The sequence below is a fragment of the Chiloscyllium punctatum genome, chromosome 17 (genome assembly GCF_047496795.1).
Source record: "Chiloscyllium punctatum isolate Juve2018m chromosome 17, sChiPun1.3, whole genome shotgun sequence".
Lineage (NCBI taxonomy): Eukaryota > Metazoa > Chordata > Chondrichthyes > Orectolobiformes > Hemiscylliidae > Chiloscyllium > Chiloscyllium punctatum.
Genome location: NC_092755.1, coordinates 80,991,550 through 81,016,822, shown reverse-complemented (window position 1 = coordinate 81,016,822; position 25,273 = coordinate 80,991,550). Strand labels below are relative to the sequence as shown.

Sequence of the window (25,273 nt, the reverse complement as noted above, 5' to 3'; positions counted from 1 at the left end):
CCCAGAGGTAGGCACTGCTCAGTCAGCCTCTGTCAATGAGAATGTCATCTGGAGCAGGATCTTCAGCTCTTTGCTGCCATGTGTCCTTTTGCGATGAATGTCAAAAAAACGCAGAAATCTTTACTAGTGTCGCCTGCTCACTGTAAAAATAACGGAGACGTCACCTCTCCATCTACTGTGTGTGCAAGAGTTATTTGTTATAGTCAAACCCTGCTGAAAAGGCTCTCAATCTCTTTACTTCTCCAAACCACAGAAACTTAAAGGACACCATCAAAATTTTCCATATTAGCCACAGATCTACTACAAAGTCCTTTAATTGATAACTGTAATAATTATCACTGCATGGAAACAGAATTTGAAAACCATAAAGCAAACAAATAACTTTGCTGCATACTCGTAGTCAATGAAGCACGTTGCTCTGTGGTAACTGTTACTCCAAAGTCCAGTGGTGCCTGACCAGATCATTTCTCCTTCCCAGTAATCCTTCGGCTGGCTCAAACTCCAAAGGAATTGATTTAATTCTCTTCTTTGGTTCTCTTTCAAAAAGCTGTTTAAAACAAACAAAATTATATAGACTGAGAGAACGGAAGACAATGTGATCTACAGTTTATGAAGGCTCATAATATGTTCTTAATACTTAGGAACTTGGGTTCTGAAGTGGAACAGAAATTGATTTTTCAGTCTGTGAAGATCTCACCTGTTTAAGGGCTGTAAAGTTAATAGAAACACTGAGTTTGAAGCAGCATGCGCAAGCAGTGATATGATTTCAGCTCAATGACCAGCAAGCCACTTAGGGAGATCACTGTTAAGGCATTTGCTGACATGAGTTATATGACTACCCACAAGGAGCCTGAAGCAGGTTTATGCAGTAGTGCTGTTATCAATAGTGTCCAAGCAGTCAGGGATGGGAAAAGTCCTGACTAAAAAGCTCCAGAGATGTCAGGGTTCCTACAATGCTGTTGAAAACATGAGTTTAGAGAACCTAAATTAAGTAATAGCGAGAATAGTCAGCAGTTTGTTTTAACAATCTAAAAAGAGAAAAAGAGATTAACTGAACAGCATCAAGTAATTTTGCAACAATTTGGTGAAAGGAAACAGATTCCAGCTGTAGCAGTGAGATTTAGCAGGAAATGGGCTGATTCTTTACTAAAGTTTGAGTGTCTGTTAGGGCATTGCTCAGATACAAGGGTTGAATCTTTCTGTCTGATGTTTCTAATGAGATTACTTCAACATTCTTCTACACTGGTATAATCTCTAATGAATATGTTCAGTGAATGATTTCCACAGCAACTAAAGGAAAAATAAACCTTAATGCAGATTTCACTCTGGGATCTGACTGGTTCAGTCTTACCACAAACTGGCATCAATATTGGCACCAACTCTAAGTTCCTCCATCCCCTCTCTGATTACATGACCTATTATAACACCTAAAGTATGGTGAGTTAGCCTTTTGATTATTCCCCTGTGCTCTTAGTCTTGTGCCCATTTTGCTTCTTCCTTATGAAATGCTCTGGGATGTTTTCTGATGTTAAATGTAATCCGAACCATCTCCCAAGGTGACAATGCTTCTTCAATTCTGTTCCCTCACACAAAGGTAGGTAGAAACTTAAATTGTGAAGGAGTCAAAAGAGATTACACAGGGACAAAGATAGGTTAAGTGAGTAGGCAAAGATTGGCAAATGGAGTATAGAGTCATAGAGATGTACAACATGGAAACAGACCCTTTGGTCCAACCTGTCCATGCCAACCAGATATCCTAACCCAATCTAGTCCCATCTGCCAGCACCCGGCCCATATCCCTCCAAACCCTTCCTATTCATATACCCATCCAGATGCCTCTTAAATTTTGCAATTGTACCAGCCTCCACCACTTCCTCTGGCAGCTCATTCCATACACGTACCACCCTCTGTGTGAAAAAGTTGCCCCTTAGGTCTCTTTTATATCTTTCCCTTCTCACCCTAAACCTATGCCCTCTAGTTCTGGACTCCCCGACCCCAGGGAAAAGACTTTGCCTATTTACCCTATCCATGTGGGAAAATATGAAATTGTCTACTTTGTCAGGAAGAATAAAGGAGCACGTTATCTAAATGGAGAGAGATTCCAGAGCTTTAAGATGCCAAGGGTTCAGAGTTTTCTAGTTCATGAATTGGAAAAGGTTATTAAACAGAAAGTAATTAGAGAAGCTAACAGAAACTTACTGATTATTGTAAGGGAAACTAAATGCAAAAGTTGGACACTTATAGCTTAGTTATACAATCAGTTCTGCTATAATGCATACTTATTCAATGCGAATTGGCTTTAAAGCAATTGATGAATTTATACTGTTATCTGTAGAACTTTCCTTACCTGTATTGGCTATTCCAACGCCATTAGTTAAAATTGCGTGGCTATTGCACGATTTTCTTATAACACAAGGTTGTATAAGAACAGGACTACCGCATTTTATCAAAACCACGGTATTGGTGAGGCCACATTTACAGGACTGTGTACAGCATTTGTCACCCTTTTTAAGGATGTAAAGGCACCGGAAGAAGTTCAGAGAAGGTTTAGAACATAGAACATAGAACATAGAACAATACAGCACAGAACAGGCCCTTCAGCCCACGATGTTGTGCCGAACTTCTATCCTAGATTAAGCACCCATCCATGTACCTATCCAAATGCCGCTTAAAGGTCGCCAATGATTCTGACTCTACCACTCACACGGGCAACGCATTCCATGCCCCCACCACTCTCTGGGTAAAGAACCCACCCCTGACATCTCCCCTATACCTTCCACCCTTCACCTTAAATTTATGTCCCCTTGTAACACTCTGTTGTACCCGGGGAAAAAGACTAATAACTGGATATGGGAAGATAACTTGATGAGGAAAGGTTGGACAGTTTAGGACTGTCTCTCGCTGGAATTTTGAAGAGTAAAAAGGGTGATTGAAACATTTAAGATTCTGAGAAGACTTGACAGAGTGGATATGAAAAGAATGTTCCCTCTGGTGGGAGACTCTAGAATTCAGGGTTGCCAATTTCAGACAGTGATGAGAAAAAAATGTTCGTTTCTCAGTGTCATGAAACTCTCTTCCCAAAAAAGATGGAGGAAACAGTCTGATTATTTTAAGGCAAAAGTAGATAGACTCTTGATAATCAAGGGATGAAAGTTCATTGGGGATGGGTGATAGCACGGAGCAATCAGATCTGAGTCATAGTGATGTACAGCATGGAAACAGACCCTTTAGTCCAACCTGTCCATGCCAAGCAGATATCCCAGCACAATCTAGTCGCACCTGCCAGCACCCAGCCTATATCCCTCCAAACCCTTCCTATTCATATACCCATCCTATTGAATAGTGCAGCAGACTCAAGGGCAGGAATGACCCAGTGCTGTTCCTAAGTGAGTTGTTCACAAGGTAACTGCTTCTGAGTTTGATTCAGGCCCTACAGCCAGGGACATCGAGTGTTCTACGGCCTCGGTCTTCAATGCGTCACCAGCACACCCAGACTGTTCAAGGTGTACAAGAATCAGAGCATCTCTGACGCTAGGGTCGAGAAGTTAAGGAAACCCACACAACTTGTTTACAACTTATTAAAAACTGCAAACCCTGTTGCACTCTGCAGCAAACAGTATTTGATTCTGTGCTAACAATGAAGCCCACACAAATGAAACTGCCTTTACTACAGTGAGTGTAGACGGTGGCTGTCAGAGCTTTTGAGCTGCAGTGATGATTTCTCTACCTGAGCCAAGAGGCTTGAGTCCAAGTCCCACTTGCTTCAGAAGTGCGCATTAATGCCTCTGATTAGAAATATCTAGAGGCTGTGTTTGTTAATCAGAAAGCATTCTCATTCTCCTATAGAAGATCCCTCTTACTGGAAACAACGTGTTATGTGCGAACACCTCAAGCAGTATTGCAAATCTCAGTCTATAAGGTGTAAATATAGCTGTTTACCTGCTTTGTGCCTAAGTGAAGAGTTCATTTGTCCCTGTGCCAGCTCTGACATAGAAATCCAAAATTAATCCCACTGCACACTCTCTCCATAGCCCTGTATCAATCTCAAACTATTCCCATTGTTCCATTCTCTTTGTAAGCCACAAATTAATCCCCCTTTTCCATAACCCCACTGTCCCCTCTCTTTCCATAGCTCTGTATCAATCCCCAAATTACTCCTCCTCTCTCTCTCCACAGGCCTATATCAATTCCCAAGCCGAGCCCACTGTCACTTTCTTCCTCCGTCTCCCGCCTACCCCCACCACAGCCCTGTATCAGTCGAAGTTATCTGTCACGTGCTCTGGCTCCAAAACCCTGTAGCTCCCACTGTTTCAAATACAACTCCAGATTTTTGTCACAAAATGGTATGACCCCAGCCCATCCATTCCTTGTGGTGAAAGCATTCCTGTGTGTAAAATTAGTAAGGCATTATCTGGAATGAGAGCTGTAAAATGAGAGTCCACACATTCAGTCTAACTATATGAAGAAACATCCTCAACGCAAATCACTAGTGGGAAGAGGACAGGGACTGAAAACTATTGTGGAGGAAATATTGTGGATTTCCCAAGAGACGATGAGATTCCATATACATTATGAGTCCTGTCCTTTCCAGCACAGCTTGACAACGGTTCAACACATGCGATTTATGGAACATAGGAACAGGAATAGGCCACTCACCCTCCCAAGTCTGATCTGCATTGTGTAAATCTGAGGTACTGCAGAGATGTAGAGATCAATTATACCTTACTTGGGGGGGTGGGGGGGAGGGTAAGTATATAAGAATAATGGGGAAGCAGAGGTCATGCTGTGAATTTATGGAAGTCAATATCAACCCTTGAATGGTGCAAAGTGCTAAAATGGAAAATGAGGTGTTCTTCCACCAATTTGCGTTGAGCTTCATTGGAACAGTGTAGCAGGCTAAGAATGGAAGTGGCAGCAAGGTGATTTATGATTTCATGAATTGCAACCACCTCCCCCCCCAAACATATTCCAAGCATCAGTCAGCAAATATTTTAATGACGGGATCCAACAGCTTCTCCATCAGTTCAGTAATCATTGAGCCAAATAATGCCTTCAGTAGCTTAATGGCAACCATTAACCACTATCAATCGTCCTAAAAGCCCATCTGGGTCCCTAATGACCTTTAGGGAAGGAAACTACCATCCTACCAGGTCTGGCCTATAAGTGAATCCAGACCCACAATAAGGCATTAATAGTGGAAAGGCACTGCAGTTCAGGCAGCATCCGAGGAGCAGGAGAGTTGACGTTTCGGGCATAAGATGCAGTTAGGGATGGACAATAAATGAGCAACAGCCCGATTGATGAGTAATGTTTTTAATTCAGTTACAGAATGGAGATGTCACTGGCTAGACCCAGCATTTATTACCCATCTCTAATTGCCCAGACGGCATTATGGGTCAATCACATCATAAGGCAGATTTCTCTTCCTCTAAAGGACATTTGTAAAGAAACAGATGGGTTTCTTTAACAAAGTAATAACGGTTCCACGGTGACCATTAGGCAAGCATTTTATTCCAAATTTTTAGTGAATTCAGATTTCACCATCTCCCACAATGGAATTCAAATCCACGTCATTACTTACTAATCCAGTGATATTACAGTTACAATACCACCTGCCCCAATTAGTGGATCAAAATATAGCAATTGCACAAAGTTATTACTCACCTCTGAAACAGAAAGGTCAAGGAGTGTGGACAGGTCGGACTCTTGACTGGACAAAGCTTTATTTATTGTAGCTGCTTGATTGGCAACATCGGGATGGTAATGATACTGCAGAGTCTGAATGAGAGACAGAGAGCAAAACAAAGCTGATATTTAGATTAGATTACTTACAGTGTCGAAACAGGCCCTTCGGCCCAACAAGTCCACACCGCCCCGCCGAAGCGCAACCCACCCATACCCCTTACCTAACACTACGGGCAATTTAGCATGGCCAATTCACCTGACCTGCACATTTTTGGACTGTGGGAGGAAACCGGAGCATCCAGAGGAAACCCACGCAGACACGGAGAGAATGTGCAAACTCCACACAGTCAGTCGCCTGAGGCGGGAATTGAACCTGGGTCTCTGGCGCTATGAGGCAGCAGTGCTAACCACTGTGCCACCGTGCCGCCCACTGTGCCAGCATGAACAGAATTGGACTAATATTGAAACCAAACAGGCTGAGTTTGCTGGGGCAGCAGTCTTGAATGTAGAGTACAAGAAGTAGGAACAGCAGACTAGTCGGGCTGTCAAGCCTGTTCCATCATTCAATACAGTCATGGGCAATCTTCTGCTTCATTTCCCAGGCCATTTCCCATCTCCCTCAATTCCCTGAGAGACTAAAAACCGGTCTTTTCCAGCTTAAAATATATTCCTGTGGTGAAGCCTCCACAATGCTCTGGGATAATGCTACAGTGTAGGCCGGGTACACTATAGCTGGGGAACGTACTCTGACATCCAAATAATAAAATATGCAAAGCTTCATGCACACAACAGGTAAAGATAAAGTTGCCATAGTCTTACTACACCACAGTGCTCTTTAAAAATTTGTTCATGGGAAGTGGGTATTGCTGGCAGGGCCAACATTTATTGTCCATCTCTAACTGCCCCTCGTTCTGACTGACTTGTTAGAACCACTTCAGAAGGCAGTTAATACTGAACTCCATTGCCGTAGGTCTGGAGTCACATATCGGCCAAATCCAGAAAGGCTGGCAGATTTCTTTCCCTGAAGGACATTGGTGAACCGGATGAGTACACTGGTTAATGGTTACCATCAAGCTATCACAGCTTTCCAGATTTTTCTTGAATTCAAATTTCAATGTGATGGGATTTGAATCCATGTTGCCATATTATGAGCTTAGCCTTCTGAATTACTAGTGCAGTGACATTACCACTATACTACTGCCCCCTCAATGAACACTTTGGAATACGGTGAATAGTTGAGGTTTCCTTATCTTAGGAATAATATACTATCATTTACAGCAGTCCAGAAAAGGTTCACCAAGTTGTTTCCAGATTTGGGATGGATTTTATGAGGAGGAGTTGTTTGGATCGGCATTGTACTCAGTACAGTTTAGAAGAATGAGAAAAGCCTTTATTGAAACATACAAGATTCTTATGGGCTTAACAGGGTAGATGTTAAGAGGTTGTTTCCTATTGTGGAGAATTTAGGACAAAAGAGCATAATCTCAGAGTATTTTCCTTTCTCTCAGAGGGGAGTAAATTTGTTGAATTTTTTTTAAGGCAGAGGACTGTCGAAGCTGGGTCGTTAGGTATACTCAAGGTTCAGACAGACAGATTTTTAATCAGTAAGAGAATTAAGGAGATAAGTCAGGAAAGTGGAGTTGAAGATTACCAGATCAGCAATGATTTCATTGGGTGTGGAGCAGATTCAATCTGGCAAGTGGCCTACTTCTGCAACTATGGCTTATTTAAGAATGTCTTCATCTGACATCCATATATTCGTAATTCCATGAGAATTGGTGGAAAGCTGAGAATAGGAATGGAGGCTAAATATTGAGGCCTGCTTTCTCATGAGAGACAGAGAGAGACAACTGATGGTGGTTTGACCCGTGGTCAATATACCTCAGGCAAGGGAAGAGGTTGAGAGGAGCGTCCTTTGTGCTAAACCCAGCCAGAACTGAACCCACCCTGTTGTTGTCATTCTTATTGCAAACTAGCCATCCAGCCAACCCCTACGTAAAGTTAAACTCGAGAGCAGAAGGGCGTATAAACTACACGCATTCCTGCAATAACTACTGCATGTCCATAGATCTTTGAGGGCAGAAGGTCAGGTAGATAAGGTGGTAAAGAAGGCATATGGATACTTGCAGTTGTTAGTCAAGGCACTGAATACAGAGGCCGGGATGTAATGGCATGGTGTATAATGTTAGTTAGACCCCAAGCAGAGTACTGAGTGCAATTCTGGTCAGTAGGAAGTAGTTTCATTACAGAAGGTGCAGAGGAGATTCACCAGGATGTTGCCTGGGCTGGAAAGATTCAACTATGAAGAGAGGTTAGATATATTGGGACAAAAAACAGAATTTGCAGGCAAAACTCAGCAGGTCTGGTCAACATCTGTGGGGAGAAAGCAGATTTAATGCTTCAAATCTGGACACTCTTCATCAAAACATTTTTGTGTTATTCTACACAGACTGGGTTGTTTTCATTACATCAGAGAAGGCAGAGGCTGGGGATGGGTGCTAATTGGGGTATACAAAATGAAGAGCAGAGACTGAATAGATAGGAAGAAACTTTTGCCTTTAGTAGATGGGCCAAAAAACCAGGAGGCACAGTTTTAAAGTAGGAAGTTAGAGGTTTAGAGGAATTGTTTATTTAGAACTCACTGCTTAAAAGGGTGACAGAGGTGGGTTCCCTCAAGACACTGAAGTATATAGATAATCGCTTGAAATGCCATGTCACACAAGGTAATGGGACAAGTGCAAGAAAACAGATTAGAATCGAAAGATGCTTGATGATCAACAGAGACAGACTGGGCTGAAGGGCCTTGTTCCATGCTGTTAAATCTCTATGACACTCTGTAAGATTTTAAGATGACTGCTCAATGATGAGAGATGAAGCAGAATTAGTTCATACCTTTGAACTCAGAAGAAGAAGTGATCTCATCGAAACATGTAAAACTGTTAGAGGATTTGACAGGTGCTGAAACACTGCATTCCCCTGAATGGAGAACTTGAGGGTCACAGTCACAGAATAAGGATCCATTAAATAGGACTTTTAAAAGCATTTAGATGGATGAATGAATAGCAAGGGTTTAGAGAGATATGAGCCAAATGCTGGCAAATGGGACTAGATTAATTTAGGATGTCTGGTCGGCTTGGATAGAAGGATTTGTTTCCTTGTTATACATCTGATTTAGGAGAATGGTCCAAGAAATGGCTGATGAAATTCAATGTGAGCAAATCCAAAGTCTTTGGGAAAAAGAACACAGGCAAGGATTATTTTATAAACAGTGAGAAAATTCATAAAGCCAAAGTACAAAGGGATCTGGGAGTGCTAGTATAGAATTCTCTAAAGGTTGACTTGCAGGTTGAGTCCATGGTTAAGAAACCAAATGTAATGTTGTCATTTACCTCAAAAGAGTTGGAATGTAAAAGCAGTGAGGTGCTACTAAGACTTTATAAAGCTCTGGTTAGGCCCCATTTAGAATACTGTTTCCAGTTTTGGGCCCCACACCTCAGGAAGGACATACTGGCACTGGAGCGTGTCCATCAGAGATCCATACGGATAATCCCTGGAATGATAGGCCCAACATATGATGAATGGCTGAGGATCCTGGGATTGTATTCATTAGAGTTTAGAAGGTTGAGGGGAGATCTAATAGAAACTTACAAGATAATGCATGGCTTAGAAAGGGTGGATGCTGGGAATTTGTTTCCGTTAGGTGGGGAGACTATGACCCGTGGGCACAGCCTTAGAATTAGAGGGGGTCAATTTAGAATGGAAATGAGGAGATATTTCTTCAGCCAGAGAGTGGTGGGCCCCTGTGGAATTCACAGCCACAGAGCACAGTGGAGGCCAAGATGTTAAATGTCTTCAAGGCAGAGATTGATTTATTCTTAATCTTGCAGGGAATTAAGGGATATGGGGAGAATATGGGTAAATGGCATTGAAATGCCCATCAGCCATGATTGAATGGCAGAGTGGACACTATGGGCCAAATGGCCTTACTTCCACTCTTATTTCTTATGGTCTTATCTCTATGATTGCAATGGGGAGAAACTTCTTCATTCAAAGGGTTGTGAATCTTTGGAATTCTCTACCCTAGAGGGTATGGACTATAATTCAGTGAGCACCTTCAAGAAAAAGGTTGAGAGATTTGGGCAGTAACAGAATTAAGGGATTTGCAGGCTGTGCAAGCAAATGGAATTGAAGTGGAAAATCAGCTGTGATTGAAGTGAACAGTAGAAATTTCTCGAGAGACTGAACAACCTACCCATGTCCCATTTCTATGTCTAAGTTAGTGGAACATTTTGTTGAACAGTTTGCTTCAAATTCGTGTAGTTTTTGAAAGGCAAGTATGTGGAATTAGAATACCAGCACGTTTCTGAGTGCCCTACAGAGAGGAATTCCAAATAGGCAGAAACGTTACCCAGTGAACTGACTAACCTGGATTTCCCACAGAGAACTCTCCATGGCTCGGCACTTGGCAGGATCTTCCTCCTCCATTATGTATGGGTCAGCAGAAAGATCTGAAAAATACACATGGTTAATACAGAATGACTCTTCTTCGGAGCTTAGGGGAAGATGGTGATGTAGGGGTCGGACATTGGAACCATCAGCTGTAGGCTCAAGCTCATGTTCTGGGTCAGGGGTTCAAGTCCTAGCGTGGCAGCTGAAGGACTTAAAATTCAAATAATGAAATCTGGATTTGAAATCTAGTTTCAGAAATGGTGACCGTGACAACTAACATCAATTGCTGTGAAGACTATTGCCCCTTTGAGAGGGAAATATGCTGCCCTCACCCAAACTGACATGTGATAGAAAATGATAAAACCATTGACTCTTAACTATCATCTGGAATGGCAAAGCAAATCCACACATAGGGCAGTCAGGGATAGGTAACAAATGCTGGCCTAGATAGCAATGCTCACAAAATACACAGAGAAAAAAAACGCATCACCCTAAATTAGTTACTTGAATACACGATAAGGACAAAATGGAACTAAATCAGATAAGTCTTTCAAACAAACACAACAGACTGAATGACCTTCATTTAGCACTTTAAGATTTTTTTCCTTCTAGGTTTGATTCTAATCTGTTCCTTGTTCAGATTCGATAAAACCATTACCTCCCTTTTAGGGAGTGCATCTCTGTAGAAATTCTAGCCTTCAATATCTTCAGTCTTGAAGCCCAACTCAACTTTAACTTCCTCATGAGTTAATGACAGGAGTTCAAATCTAACCCAATTATTGAAGACCAATGAAAAGCCTCTGGTTTCTGTGTCATCACTAACAGATTCCTCGGCTTCTATTAAATTGAAATTTACACCTGCAAGACATGCCATCAGAATGCAGGTACAACACATTTTACTGCAGCTAATTCACAGTAGCTGTAATAAGAGTAACAGAAGCAGTTACCTTGAGGTTGATTGGACCTATGAATAAGAAGCTTGCACGATGGATGCCGACGGATTAGGTTACAGATGAACGGAATGAGCATCAGAAGGGCCTGAGGTGGGGAGGTTAATGCCAGACGAGATAAACGCTTGCTAAATGCTGCCACAAGATACGCTGGCAAATGGCTAGATAAAGGAAAAGAAAAATCAAACACTTGCTGGTCCATACACAAGCAAACGTTCAGAAATCTAAGAGCACCACATTGTGCTGCACCTTTATAAATCATTGGCTAGACCTTTACTATAACGCTGTGTCCAATTCTGGGCACTGCACTTTCAGGAGTAAGGAGAAAGTGAGGACTGCAGATGCTGGAGATCAGAGCCGAGTGTGTGCTGCTGGAAAAGCACAGCAGGTCAGGCAGCATCCGAGGAGCAGGAGAGTTGACGTTTCGGGCATAAGCCCTTCATCAGGATTTTAAATTCCTGATGAAGGGCTTATGCCCGGAACGCTGACTCTCCTGATTCTCGGATGCTGCCTGACCTGCTGTGCTTTGCCAGTGCCATACTTTTTGACTTTCAAGAGGAAGTCAAAGTCAGAGGAGCATGAAAGATTTACAGCACACAAGGAGACTGTTCAATCCAGCATTTTCCAGTCCTCTGGGATCCTCCTTGAATCTAACGATTCCTGAAAGATCACCACTAACGCTTCCACTATCTCTTCAGCTAGCTTCTTTAGAATTCTGGGGTGTAGCCCGCATGTCTTTTAAACGCTGCATTTGTACCCACATCCACCACTTCCTCTGGCAGTTAATTCCACACACAAACCATGTAAAAAAGCTGCCCCATTTCCTTTTTAAATCTTTCTTAAAAATAGGCACTCCAGTTTTGAACACCCCCAACCCAGGAAAAAGACTCTTGTCATTCACCTTATCTGTGTCCCCTTTGACTTTATAAACCTCTAAGTCATTCCTCAACCTCCTACCCTTCAGTGAAAAAAGTCCCAGCCTTTCCAGTCTGTTTTTATACCTCAAATCCTCCATTGCCAACAACATCCTGGTAACTCTTTTTTTTGGTAAATTGACAAAGATTGTTCAAGGTACCAGAAGTGATCAGAGTTGATCAATTATATAGAAAATGACTGTTTTCACTGGTGGAAGGATTGGTGACTAGATGATACAGCTTCAAACTCATTGACAAAACAAAAACGACACAAGATAACAAAAATATTATCTTACACAGTAAATTGTTATGATCTATGCTGCAAAGGTTTCAGATCAAAAAAGGAATTGGATAAATACTTGCAGAAGAAAAAACATTGAAGTGTTATAGGGATACAGCAGGCTCTTTCAGTGAGTTTGCACAGGCACATTTGACTAAATCACCTCCTTCGCTGCTTGATTCTGCTCCATGAACAGAAATGCCCAAGTACCAAGCTGCAATAGACAATAGATGCAGGAGTAGGCCATTCAGCCCTTCGAGCCTGCACCGCCATTCAATATGATCATGGCTGATCATTCCCAATCAGTATCCTGTTCCAGCCTTATCTCCATAACCCTTGACTCCACTATCTTTAAGAGCTCTATCCAATTCTTTCTTAAATGAATCCAGAGACTGGGCCTCCACTGCCCTCTGGGGCAGAGCATTCTACACAGCCACCACTTTCTGGGTGAAGTAGTTTCTCCTCATCTCTGTCCTAAATGGTCTACCCCGTATTTTTAACAATATTTTTAACAACTTATCAAGAGTTTACAGAAAAGATGGGTTATAAGAAAGCAGAGAGGATTGGACAGAAATGTCAAAGAATTGGGCGAAACAATTGAAGCCATCATCACTAATGGTGGGGTGAAGGGAGCTACATTAAAAGTTAGAAGCAGGGTAAACATGCATTGAATGCAAGGAGAAAAATAATGAACTTGCGGAAAACAACCAGTTACCTCAAAGGTGTTTGAACAGATTTTATCTCCTTGTATCATCAGAAATTTGTAGAAAGATAATCGAATATACAAAGTTTAGTAGTGCGGCTTAGAACTTGTTGACATTTTAAAGTAGAAAAGCTAAAACAGGAGGTTGCTGTGGGGCCACATGGATGTAAATACTGACCTTGAAGACAAGAACACATTGAGAAGGTGGAAGAATCGTGCTCGGTACTTCACATGCAACACAGATGGGTCCAGCAAACTATAGAGCTTTTTGTAAAAGTCTGGATATTCTCTACACGCACACAAAATAAAACAAAAATTATAAAATTTGAAAAATTACTTTAAAGAACTACTTAGATCCTTCGGCAAAGCATGTTTTACAATTATGAATATTCTTAAGAAATTAACTGCAGCTTTGAACATTAAAGGATCGGAATATCGAAGAGCTGAAGGTGAAATGGTTTTTTTTCAAATATTGCCCTCTAATTAGGATGGGTTTTCCCAGTGAACAATGAGAAACTGTTTTCAATGGCACCTCTGCACAGGTGCAGACAACCTGTGTGCATACACACACACACACACACACCACGCAGAGTATGTATACACTCATACACAGATATGGACATAGGAAATACACAGACAGGAACAGCAGAAAGTCACAGACTGTGCACATACAGAGACTACACATGGATAATTACACTCAAGGAATCCACATGATTACTCAAATTCAAACATACACAGTACACTCAAAATATACATAAGGACACACATCCACTGGATATGACCATGCACACTTCATTCAATCTTCATGCTTACTATACACATGCTAATAGTTCTCATCATAAACTTCACACTGACCGTATACACATACAATATACAGGAGTGATACGTTTTTGAGTTGCACTATTAGCAAAAGCTCACATTCTCACCAGGTCAAATCAATAATCCTGGTCTTTATGTATAAAAAGGCAAACCTTCACCAGGAGCTAGAGCCCAGGTTTATTAATTGTTCCTATCTAACAAGGCATAGAAACTTACAGGTTATGGTGATGAATAAGATAGAAGAGTCCATTCAAGGCAAGTAGACTAATGGCTCCTCCTGCAAAAGGCAAAGATACAAACAATGTTATTTCAACCATCAAAGGGCAGAGTCAACAAACTGGACAACAAAATTCAGTCCAGCGGGAATGTTAGTGACCTGCTCTTATTGTGGGATACAGGAAAGCACATTGCTTAGAGAATGAGAACATCAATCAGGATTTTCAAAAGAAAAATTAACAAGTGAACAAAGACAGCATTGCAAAGGCTTTATAATGTGGGAAGAGGCAGAAACCAATGTAACAAGATGTCAACCTGTCAGCTTTCTCAATTCTTTGATGGGATGTGGGGAATCACTGCTGCCAATCCCTAATTGCCGCTGAACTGAGTGGCTTGCCAGGGCTACTTTACAGGCTGGGTATAAGTCATCCACACTGATAGGCATTTGGAGTGATATGTAGGTTTGACCAGGTAAAGATGGCAGATTTACTTCCAAAAAGGAAATTAGGGAAGGAGACAGGTTTTTACAGCATTTGAAGATAGTTCCCATCACAAAGACTCACTTTCCATTCCATGTTCATTAACTGACTTCCAATTCCAGCAGCTGCTGTGTTTAGATTGCAAACCATGTCACCAAGTCTTTAGCCTAGGCTTCTGGATAAAAAATCCAGTGACAATGCCACTATGTCCCCTCTATAATGAGAGCTGTCACAAAAAACACGTGTTTAAATAACGCTTGCCATTTCTCCCTCGGACATCGCAAAGTGTCTTTACAGACCTCTACGGTCTGAAAACCTATAAAATTGAAATGCATAGATAGGGTAGATAGACAATAGGTTTTCCCCATGATAGGGTAGTACAAATCTAGAGGGCATGGGTTTAAGGTAGGGGGGAGAGATACATTAAGGGCCTATGAGGCAATTCCTTCATATTGAGGGTGATAATTGTCTGGAATGGGCCACCAGACGTAATGGTGCAGTTGAGTATTATTGTTTCATTTAAGAAACATTTGAAAGGGTATATGGATTTTTTTAGATTACTTAGATTACTTTGGCCCAACAAGTCCACACTGACCCGCCAAAGCGTAACCCACCCAGACCAATTCCCCTACATTTGCCCCTTCACCTAACACTACAGGGCAATTTAGCATGGCCAATTCACCTAACCTGCACATTATTTTGGATTGTGGATGGAAACCCACGCAGACACGTGGAGAATGTGCAAACTCCACACAGAGAGTCGCCTGAGGCAGGGTCTCTGGCGCTGTGAGGCAGCAGTGTTAACCACTGTGCCACCGTGCCGCCCACTATGGTGGGATAGGTATTGATAGATATAGACCAAACACAGGCAAATTTGACTACATTAATTGTGAAACCACACGGATAAGTTGGGCCGAAGGGCCTGTTTTCATGCTGTAAGCCTCTTTGACTCTAAATGACTTATACCTCCAAAGTACTTTTGAAATGCAGTTGCTGCTGTAATGTAGGAATTGTGGCAGTGCATAGAGACTCACTTTCCATTCCAGCGCAAGGGGAGGTGGTGTGATTTACAAAATAAGGGACTTTGGTGTTGCATTTCCAAACTGCGCTTCTGTGTAGTGAGAAACTGGACAGTGCAGCTCATTCCTCACTGTAAGGACAAAGAGGCTGATTATGTTCAATACCAGAGACGCCAAAACGAATGAATGACTAGGACTGGGTTTTTGTTTAAAAATTACGGCCTTGGTCACATACCTATGTCGTAAGCAGCGGTAAGGAAGTCAATCATCAGGGTCGGCTTGCTCATGTGTGGCAAAATGGACTCATGCAAAATCACCAGCACCTTCTTATAAAGATTAGTTGATAGCTGTTGAAGAAAATGAGTGACATTCTGTTTCAAATCTTCAGTAATATTTCATACTTGTTGCTGGATTTCCTTTATTTATGGCACAACAAAGACTTCCTGCCACAAGTGATGTGCAACTCAAGCCAAAGAGTTCTTAAAAAAATACAAGCTCTCTCATATATAACAAAGAACTGTGGATGCTGAAGATCTGTAACAGACAAAATCAGAAATTGCTGGAGAAACTCAGCAGGTCTGGCAGCAGCTGTGGAGAGAGAACCGGAGGTTACGTTAACATTTTGGGTTCAGTGACCCTTCTTCAGAAATCTTCATTATTGAGGTTGCACATTTAATTACTTCTGTCAGGCCCCAATACGAAGGGATGAGCGATGAACTAGCAAGCAATTTGATAGCAGCATGGCTAGAGAGTTGGGGATAGCAATTTGAATGAAACTGGCAAGAAATTTTATGCTAGAATCTTGCCGCACAGGAGGCCATTCAGCTAACTGTGCCTACGCAAAGTCTCCAAAACTGCTATCTAATTAGCTCCACTCCTCCTGCTCTTTCACTGTAGTTCTCAACATTCCCCACTTCACCCTATCCACAAATATTGACAAAGAATACATTTTTTCTATCAAAAGAGATTTCTAATATCTTTGTAAAACACCTACTTCCCACAACGATTGCAATATAATCACCACCTAGAGTTCTGTGATACAGCACAAGAGCAATACACATCCTGTTTACGGCTTAAAGCACCTGTCAGTTTCAAAATAACAGATCAACCACTTGCAGAGATGTAAACTGAACACTATTCACCATCAATAATCTTAAATCACAGGGTTAAAACTTGGCACAGCTTTGTTCGCAAGGGAGATTTGAAAGGAAGGCTGAAGCCCATAAGAATGTCTCAATTAATAACATTCACTAATACACCTTCACTCTACAATGTGACAGATTCAGAGAACACCATAAGAAGCAATGCTAAATGTGAACTGAATCTTAGTTACAAAACATTAAAAGCACTGTGCTCAGTTCTGGTCTTCATTTGATAAACAAGGTTACAGAGACACTGGGGAAAGTGTATAAAAGATTCACAAATATGATCCAAAAATTGATACATCATATCTACCAAGACTGAACAGGTAGTTCTCTTGAAAAAGAGGTCATAAGTGTTGAGGGAAGTGAAGTGTGGGGAGGGTGGGGTTCAAGGACAAGTGGGAGAAACAAACAGAATGATATGTTGAAGAGGCAGACAGAAACTTATGTGGAGCACATACATCCTCAAAGGACAACCTGAACCCAATGGTCTGTTAAGTTCTATAAAACTTTGCAATATCATTGTGTTGCAAAGTGAAAAGTTTGCTTGTCCCCAAAATATTTAACAGTATGTCAACTGCTGGAACAGGATTGGAGTATGAGCCACCTAAGTGCTGACACACTGAAGATGTGGAGGATGTGTGAAATTAAACCACAATCTAAACCACAATCAGCGAAGCAGTTAAAGAAAACTTGAATAGTTTTTTTTTGGAAGAAACGTACCTTGTGTCTGAGGAATGCCAGCCACAGTCGTTCAAACACTCTTCTGTGTTCCTGTTAACAAAAAAATGGAAATTTGTAAAAGATATAATGAAGTCAGCCCCTGCTAAGTACACAATTACTTCCTCAGATTGGCCCAATAGTATTTAACTAGTTCATTCCATCATACATTCACAATTCATCATTGATGGTAGCACAGGACCAATGGGGTTTCTCATTTCCCATCTTTCTCATACCCAGAAGTCCCCAATAAACAAGGAATTAATTTATTCCAAATGATGCTGGGAAAACTGGCTTAGGCAGTGCAGTTGCAATAATCGTAAAATGGTGACAGCGCAGAAAGTAGCCATTTGATCCATCATGTCTGTGTTCATTCTCTTCAGAAGAAACTCAAGTTAGTTCCACTGTCCAGCCACCCGCTTTTCACTGCAATTTGTTCCTCTTCAGATAATTATCCAATTCCTCTTTAAATGCTACAAGTGAAGCTGCATCTAAGAAACTCCGAGGCAGTGCATTTCACATTCTAATCATTCAACTTTTAAAAAAAATACTTTATTCTCATGTCCTCGTAGCTTCTTTTACCAAGCACCTTGAACTGCTGTCCTCTGCTTCTTGACCCTGTCACCAATAAGAATGGTTTCTGCCCACCTACTCTGTCTCAGCCTCTGTTAATTTTGACCAAAGCAGTCAAGTCTCCTGTTCTCCATACAGTCCCAGCTTCTGAAATATTTCTATGTAACTAAGCTCCATATCCCTAGAGCCATTCTCCTGTTTCTTTTCTGCACCCTAATGTGTTTACATCTTCCACTCAATAAAATTTTTCTGCTGAGGATGGAATTTTATACACTCTCTTTAACTTCCTTGCTTTTCAAAGGGGAAGGGGATTATGCTTCCATTAAAAATATGCATTTTGCAATGAAAAGTCATTAAAGAGATCTTGAGAATGGTAGATACTTGGAAGAGTCAGAGAGTTTTTAACGGAACTTGAACAACGTCACAGTGGTCAAACAGTTAAGTACACAAAGCCAATGCAGTGCAGTGACCTAAGAGACCTTATAAATGACTAGTAAAGTCCATTATCCAGGAGAACACGGTGGACAGATCTGTACAAGAGGTAATGGTGTTTTTAATCTCCTGAACCCAGTGATTTATTCTCAACAACAGTCTCTGTATTTGGATCAGAAAGGGAAATGGCTTTGGACTCCCTGTGTCAAATTGAGGGCATACTACATTCAAAAAGCACCTTCAGTCTGGTCGCCTTCCATTCTGTGTGTTTACCTGTAAGCAGAAAGGTTGCAGTGTTAATATCTTCCTGCAAACTGAAACATCCTTTACAGCACAACCAAACAATTTCAGCAAAACAAACATCATTATTTTAAACCTATACTGCACAATGGTCCCCTACTACCTGCACGGAAGAGATTTTCACATTATTGTCTTGAACTAGAATTCAGGAACTTGTAGACATTGTACTAACTGAACTGCTCCTCCCACTGAAAGTTTTTTAAAAAATTGAGCATTCCATCTTGGGCACGGTAACACCATTGTTATTCAGGCAGAACACCAAAGAGATTTTGATGGGAGCCTGCATAACCTCAGACTGATTTCCCCTGAAACGAAGCAAGAAGGCAACTTTGAGGACCAGCCTAATTCAGACTTTCCAGCTTTCTCCACATCACAGTGGCAACCACCACACTTCAAAACCACCACACTGACAAAGAAGCTAGCTCGAACAATGTTAGGGCATGAACACCCTGCAAGATTCTCTTTTAAAATACCAGAGCTGGTAAGATGAAATAGAATATATTTTTCTCTGTCCCTGATTAATCTGTCGTTCTCCAATCAGTATGGATGTGTTAAGGAAGGTCGTGTTTGAAAAATCTGATCAAATATTTTGAGGTAGCCAGGAGTGTTGATGAAGGTAATGCATTCCATATGGTCTACATAGTCTTTAGTAAGGCTTTGGATAAGATTCCTCATGGCAGACTGGGCTAGAAAGTTAACAGTCCATGAACTCCAAGGCAAAGTAGTTCATTGGTTCCAAATGCAGAGAGGCATGAAGCACAGAGTGATAGCAGCAGGATGCTTCAGTGACTGGAATTCTGTTTCTTATGGGGTTCCACAGAGCTCAAAGGCACGGGGCAAGGGGCCTCCCTGCTGCTTGTGGTGTACCTTAATGATTTAGTTTCAAATTTGGGTGATACAATCAAGAAGTTACACGAAAATTGGTAGGGTGGCAAATAGTGAGGAAGATGGCAGTAAGCGGCAGGAGAATATCAATGGACTGGTCAGCTGGGCAGCTCAGCGGCAAACTGAACTCAAACTGGAAAAGTGCAAGGCAATGGATTTTGGAAAGGCTACCAAAATAAGGGATTACAGTGTGACTGGTGGCACCCTAGAAAGTACTGTAGGTCAGAGGGACTTTGGTGTGCATATCCAAAGATCCCTAAAGGCATCTGGGAAGATAGTTAAAGCAGTTAAGAAGGCATATAGGATTCTTACTTTTATTAACTGAGACACAGAATACAAGAGCAGGAAAGTTATGGTGAAAGTGTATAAAATGTTGGTTGGGCCACAACTAGGTGCATTGTGTACAGTCTGGTCACCACATCGTAGGAAGGATGTGATTGCGCCAGAGAGGATGTTGAGGAAGCTGTCTGGGCTGGAGGGTCTGAACTTGAGGAAAGGTTGTACAGGTTGAGATTATTTTCATAGAATTTCACAGAATCCCTTCAGTGTGGAAACAGGCCCTTCAGCCTCTGACCCTCTGAAGAGTAACCCACCCAGACCCATTCCCCTACATTTACCTGTGTCTAATGCCCCTAACCTTCTCATCTCTGAACAACGCGCAATTCACCATAACCTGCACATGTTTGGATTGTGAGAGGAAGCCGGAGCACATGGAGGAAACCCACACAGACATGGGGAGAATGTGCAAACTCCACACAGACAAGTCACCCAAGGCTGGAATTGAACCTGGGACCCTGGTGCTGTGAGGCAGCAGTGCTAACCATTGAGCCATCGTGCCGCCCAAATGGAGCACTGAAGTTTGACAGGAGACCTGACAGAAACTATGAAGGGCATAGACAGAATGGAAAGAAAAACACTTTTCCATGAGTAGAAGGGTCATTAATTAGGGGAATGGACTTAAGGTAAGAGGTAGAAATTTAAGAAGGGAGTTTAGGAGAAGTTGTTTCACATAGAAGTTGTGGGGATCAGGAACTTACTGCCTGAAAATGTGCTTGAGTCAGAAACTCTCATAACATTTAAGCAGCATTGAAATATTCATTTGTATTGCCATAATCTCCAGGGCTACGAGCCAAAATCTAGAATATGGGGTTTGCGTAGTCATATCCTTGTTGATTGGCACAGGAATAATCTCTGTGCTGTAAGCACCTCCAAGTGTACAGTGAGGGAATTACTGCTAAGGCTGTACAAGGCTCTGATCAAACCGCATTTGGTTTGGACTCCATATATAAGGAAGGATATGCTGGCCTTGGAGGATCACAGAAATAGGAAAGTAACACTCAAGCCTCCTTTGCCATTTGATTAATGGCTGACATATATCCTGTATCCATTCACTCACCTGATCTCTGTAAACTCTTGAATATCCTTAGCCAGCAAAGTGGGTCTTGAAGTTTTTAACTGACTGGCCCTACCTCTCCCTCAGCAACCACAGGTTTTGGAAAGTCCAACATATATTCCTTGGTAACCCTTCTTCTATAGTCAATGAGACTTACTTTGTTGCTTCACGAGGAAGTTTGAGAGTTCTTTCTGCTCAGTTGGCATGCGAATTAAAGACAAAAGACCAAATATGTTTTGTTGATAAACTGGAAGCAAATCCTAGAAAGAGATGATGGACAAATGATTAAATAGCAATGATGCTTGTTCAGATTTGGAACATAGCAGAACATAAAAACTGAAAGTTTACCCCCTTCGAATTCTGCATTACTCTTGAGATATTTTCAACAGTGTAAACCATGACGTAATATCTCACATCCTCATACTCCATGTACTCCTGAAATCGAGACAGTAGGGACAAAGTATCTCCTTCGATCTGAAGCAAATTGTCCACAATCAACTGAAAGGGAACAGACATTCGTGAAAGTTAAAAACAGAAGCTGAAAGTGGAAAAACAAGAAATATAGACTCAGCAAATTGACTTTACAAATGAGATCTTTTATCTAAACAATGCCTATCAAAATGAGAGATCCTGGGACACTTCAGGAAGGGAGAAGGACAGGGAGAAATGGGCAGCAACTGCTTTAGTTAGTTTAGCAGCATTTTCCACCACCATTGTAAGAACTTATTTTACAGGATCGTCTGTGTATTAAAATGTTCCAACAAGCTCCAAAGGAGCATTACACAACCAGTGTAGACACTGAGCCAAACAAAAGAGGTATTGGGTCTGATTGGTCAATAGGTAGGTTTGAAAGAATGTTCTAAAGAAGGAGATCATTTCCAGAGCTCAGTGTTCAGGCAGCCAAAGGCATGGTCTCCAATGGCACAGTGATTAAAATCGGGGGGAAAAGGTCAGCTACGGAGGAGCTCAGAGATCTATGGCAGTTCTGGAGTTGGAAGAATTTAGTGAAACAAAGGTAAAGCCCTGGAGGGCTTTAAGAATTTTAAAATCAAGGTATTGCTTCAGTGGGAGCCAATGTAGGGCCAGTGAGCTCACTGAGTGTGGAATGAAAGTGTCTTACCACAAATAAGGGAATCAATACCAGAGGCTGAATATACTACCCAGACAACAGTTTTGGATTCTGGAGATATACAATTTTAGTATTGCTCGTTATTAACATGTGGACCCATGCAAACAGCAAGTACATACTAGAAACGGTTCAGTGAACATCACCCCAAAGTGAGAAAGCAAGTCATTGCTCTCAACCTCAACTCATTCTCCACCCTTACAACTGGGTCAGGTTTCATGCAAAGGAGTAAACATAATCCAATTGTACTCTTAGCGCTGACCCACACCATCAACCTCAGGCACCACCCTATGATAACGCAAACCACTCAAGCGATCCACAAGACATTGGAGCAAATAACACTTGTCTATGGGTTTGGTTTCTGTCCTTCAAGTTCGCAGATGAACAGAAAGAACTCGTAAAACAGCCGTTGGCCGAAGAGCCATTTTCTGAATCTCGATGACTCTAACAAGTTATCCATTTCCTAACAAATACCACCCTGCTCTGATGTAGCCCCTCAAACAGCAGTTAAGACACTTCAATAGATCCTCACATTAAATGGAAATGAATAAAAACCAAATGCACTGTACTGCAGATGGTGGAAGTCTCTAACAAAAACAGAAAGCACTGGAAACACCCAAATGAGTCATATTCAACTTGAAACTGTAATGGTTTCTCTCTCCACAGTTGCGTCCTGGCCTGCTGTGTGTATTTTCTGCAACTTTTATTTTTATTAAAATTCAGTTTGACTTTCCTCTTTGCATCTTTTCAAAAATCAGGACACAGGAACTCGCATGTAACAATCAAAGCGAGATTGTTCTGGCACTAGCTATTTGGTTGTAAATGATATAAATCAAATGACACACATCCTTTCTGGTGAAATCCCCGGGGTCGTGCTTATTGCTGTGATAGGTTAGTCAGAGGTCACGCTAACTTCCTTCACACTCTAATGGCCAGAAGGCATGAACAGAAAGCCTAAAGAAAACTGCATTTTGTTCCATACTTATGTGCTTAATTTCTGTTTCTTTTAAAAATGGATAACCGCGCTGGACTGAAAAAAGGGCAGAGAGTGAACACACAATCATTTTTCCAGAAGTATCTGAACCCCCTATATCACATAGATAACAGCCAAAGCTGCAAAAAGTAACTGAAGACGAGATGCTTGCTTTCAAACAGCTCTGGACAAAGAGATACTTCAACAGCGAGCATGCTAAAATGAGTGTTAATGCTTCTAAAGTTACCTTAAAGTCACCACTTCACAGTGGAAAACATTGATGGAGGAAGTAAGCTTAACAACCTGACTAAATTTGCAGATTACACCAAAACTTTGGAAGAGTAGATACTTAGATTAGATTCCCTACAGTATAGAAACAGGCCCTTTGGCCCAACAAGTCCACACTGACTTTCTGAAGAGTAACCCATCCAGACCCATTCCTCTATCCTATATTTCCCTCTGACTAATGCAGTTAACACTTGGGCAATTTAGCATAGCCAATTCACTTAACCTGCACATCTTTGGACTGTGAGAGGAAACCAGAACACCTGAAGGAAACCCAAGCAGACACAGAGAGAATGTGTAAACTCCACACAGACAGTCGCCTGAGGCAGGAATCGAATCCAGATCCCTGGTGCTGTGAGGCAGCAGTGCTAACCACTGAGCCACCGTGCCGCCCAAAGGTTTTCTAAGACTACCAAGGGATCTTGATCAAATGGGTCAATGGATTGAAAAATGGCCGATGGAGTTTATTCTGGATACATGTGAGATATTGCATTTTGGTACAACAAACAAGGGTAGGGCTTAAACAATTAATGGTAGGGCCTTGGGAAGTGTTGTAGAACAGAGGGACCTAAGGGTGCAGGTACATGAATATTTGAAGTCTGCACAGGGTGGTTAAAAAGGCATTTGGCACACTTGCCTTCATTGTTCAGTCCTTTGAGTATAGGTGTTGGGAAATCACGTTGAGTTCTTCTGGATTACTGTGTCCAGTTCTGGTCACCCTGATTTAGGAAGGATATTATTAAGCTGGAGAGGGTTTAGAATAGATTTACCAGGACGTTGCTGGCTATAGAAGGCTTGAGTTATGAGGAGAGGCTACATATGCTTGGACTTTTTCACTGGAGCATAGGAGGTTGAGAAGTGACCTGACAGAAGTTGATAAAATAATGAGGGGTATAGATAGAGTTAATGGATTTCAATACAAGGGGGTACATTTTTATGGTGAGAAGAGAGAGGAGACAGATTTTGAAAAGACATAAGGGGCAAATCTTTTACACAGCGGGTTGTTCAAATATGGAATGAGCTTCTTGGAGTCGTGGTGGATGTGGGCACAATTACAATGTAAAAAAGACACTTAGATAAGTACATGAATAGGAAAGGTTTGGAGGGATATGGGCAGGAGCTGGCAGGTGGGATTTAGTTTGGGATCATGTTCAGCACAGTCTGGTTGGACTGAAGGGTCTGTTTCCATTCTGTGTGACTCTGTGATCTTTCAGTTAGCCTGAGATGAGCAAGGATGACTTGAAATCTGCAGTCCTCACTTTCTCTCATCTTCTGATTTACTAATGTAAGTGGGTGCTATACCCCCAATTCCTTCCCAATTGGTAAGCTGCCTATCTTTACTCGTTTAGTGCTGGCAATCTGCCAGTTCCCATTCAATGGGGTCAAACCAAGAGAGTGGTTTGAACCTTTGGTGGCCCAATGCAGGGCTGTAATGAGTAAGTTAGGCTGATTTCTCAGAGCTGTACAGTGGGAGTGATGCGTTATTAGAAGCATTGTCAATATTTTCACATTTGAAATGAAAGTATGATGACAAGCATGGTGTTAGGCTACAAGAGGTATTAGGCTCTAGGAGGACATAACTGGCTTGGTCAGAAGTGGGCAGCACAGTGGCGCAGTGGTTAGCACTGCAGCCTCACAGCACCAGAGACCCGGGTTCAATTCCCGCCTCAGGCGACTCTCTGTGTGGAGTTTGCACATTCTCCTCATGTCTGCGTGGGTTCCCTCCGGGTGCTCCGGTTTCCTCCCACAATCCAAAAATGTGCAGGTTAGGTGAACTGGCCATGCTAAATTGCCTGTAGCCTTAGGTGAAGGGGTAAATGTGGGGGAATGGGTCTGGGTGGGTTGCGCTTCGGCGGGTCGGTGTGGAATTGTGGAGCCGAAGGGCCTGTTTCCACACTGTAATCCAATCTAATCTAAAGTGCACATCTGT

General features: G+C 41.8%; 1 protein-coding gene across 1 annotated transcript in view; it reads right to left on the bottom strand.

Moving 5' to 3' along the window:
- Nucleotides 1-296: 296 nt before the first annotated feature.
- noc4l (nucleolar complex associated 4 homolog) overlaps nt 297-25,273 on the bottom strand; it is a 39,919-nt gene continuing 14,942 nt past the window's right edge. Inside the window, exons 5-15 of the mRNA XM_072587702.1 lie at nt 21,308-21,457; nt 21,117-21,219; nt 18,620-18,654; nt 17,380-17,430; nt 15,750-15,861; nt 14,017-14,077; nt 13,160-13,270; nt 11,082-11,245; nt 10,111-10,193; nt 5,665-5,778; nt 297-547 (exon numbers count right to left, since the gene is read on the bottom strand). Of these exons, the coding sequence (XP_072443803.1) occupies nt 431-547; nt 5,665-5,778; nt 10,111-10,193; nt 11,082-11,245; nt 13,160-13,270; nt 14,017-14,077; nt 15,750-15,861; nt 17,380-17,430; nt 18,620-18,654; nt 21,117-21,219; nt 21,308-21,457 (1,101 nt within the window). The 3' untranslated portion in view covers nt 297-430. The remainder of the gene's footprint in view (nt 548-5,664; nt 5,779-10,110; nt 10,194-11,081; nt 11,246-13,159; nt 13,271-14,016; nt 14,078-15,749; nt 15,862-17,379; nt 17,431-18,619; nt 18,655-21,116; nt 21,220-21,307; nt 21,458-25,273) is intronic.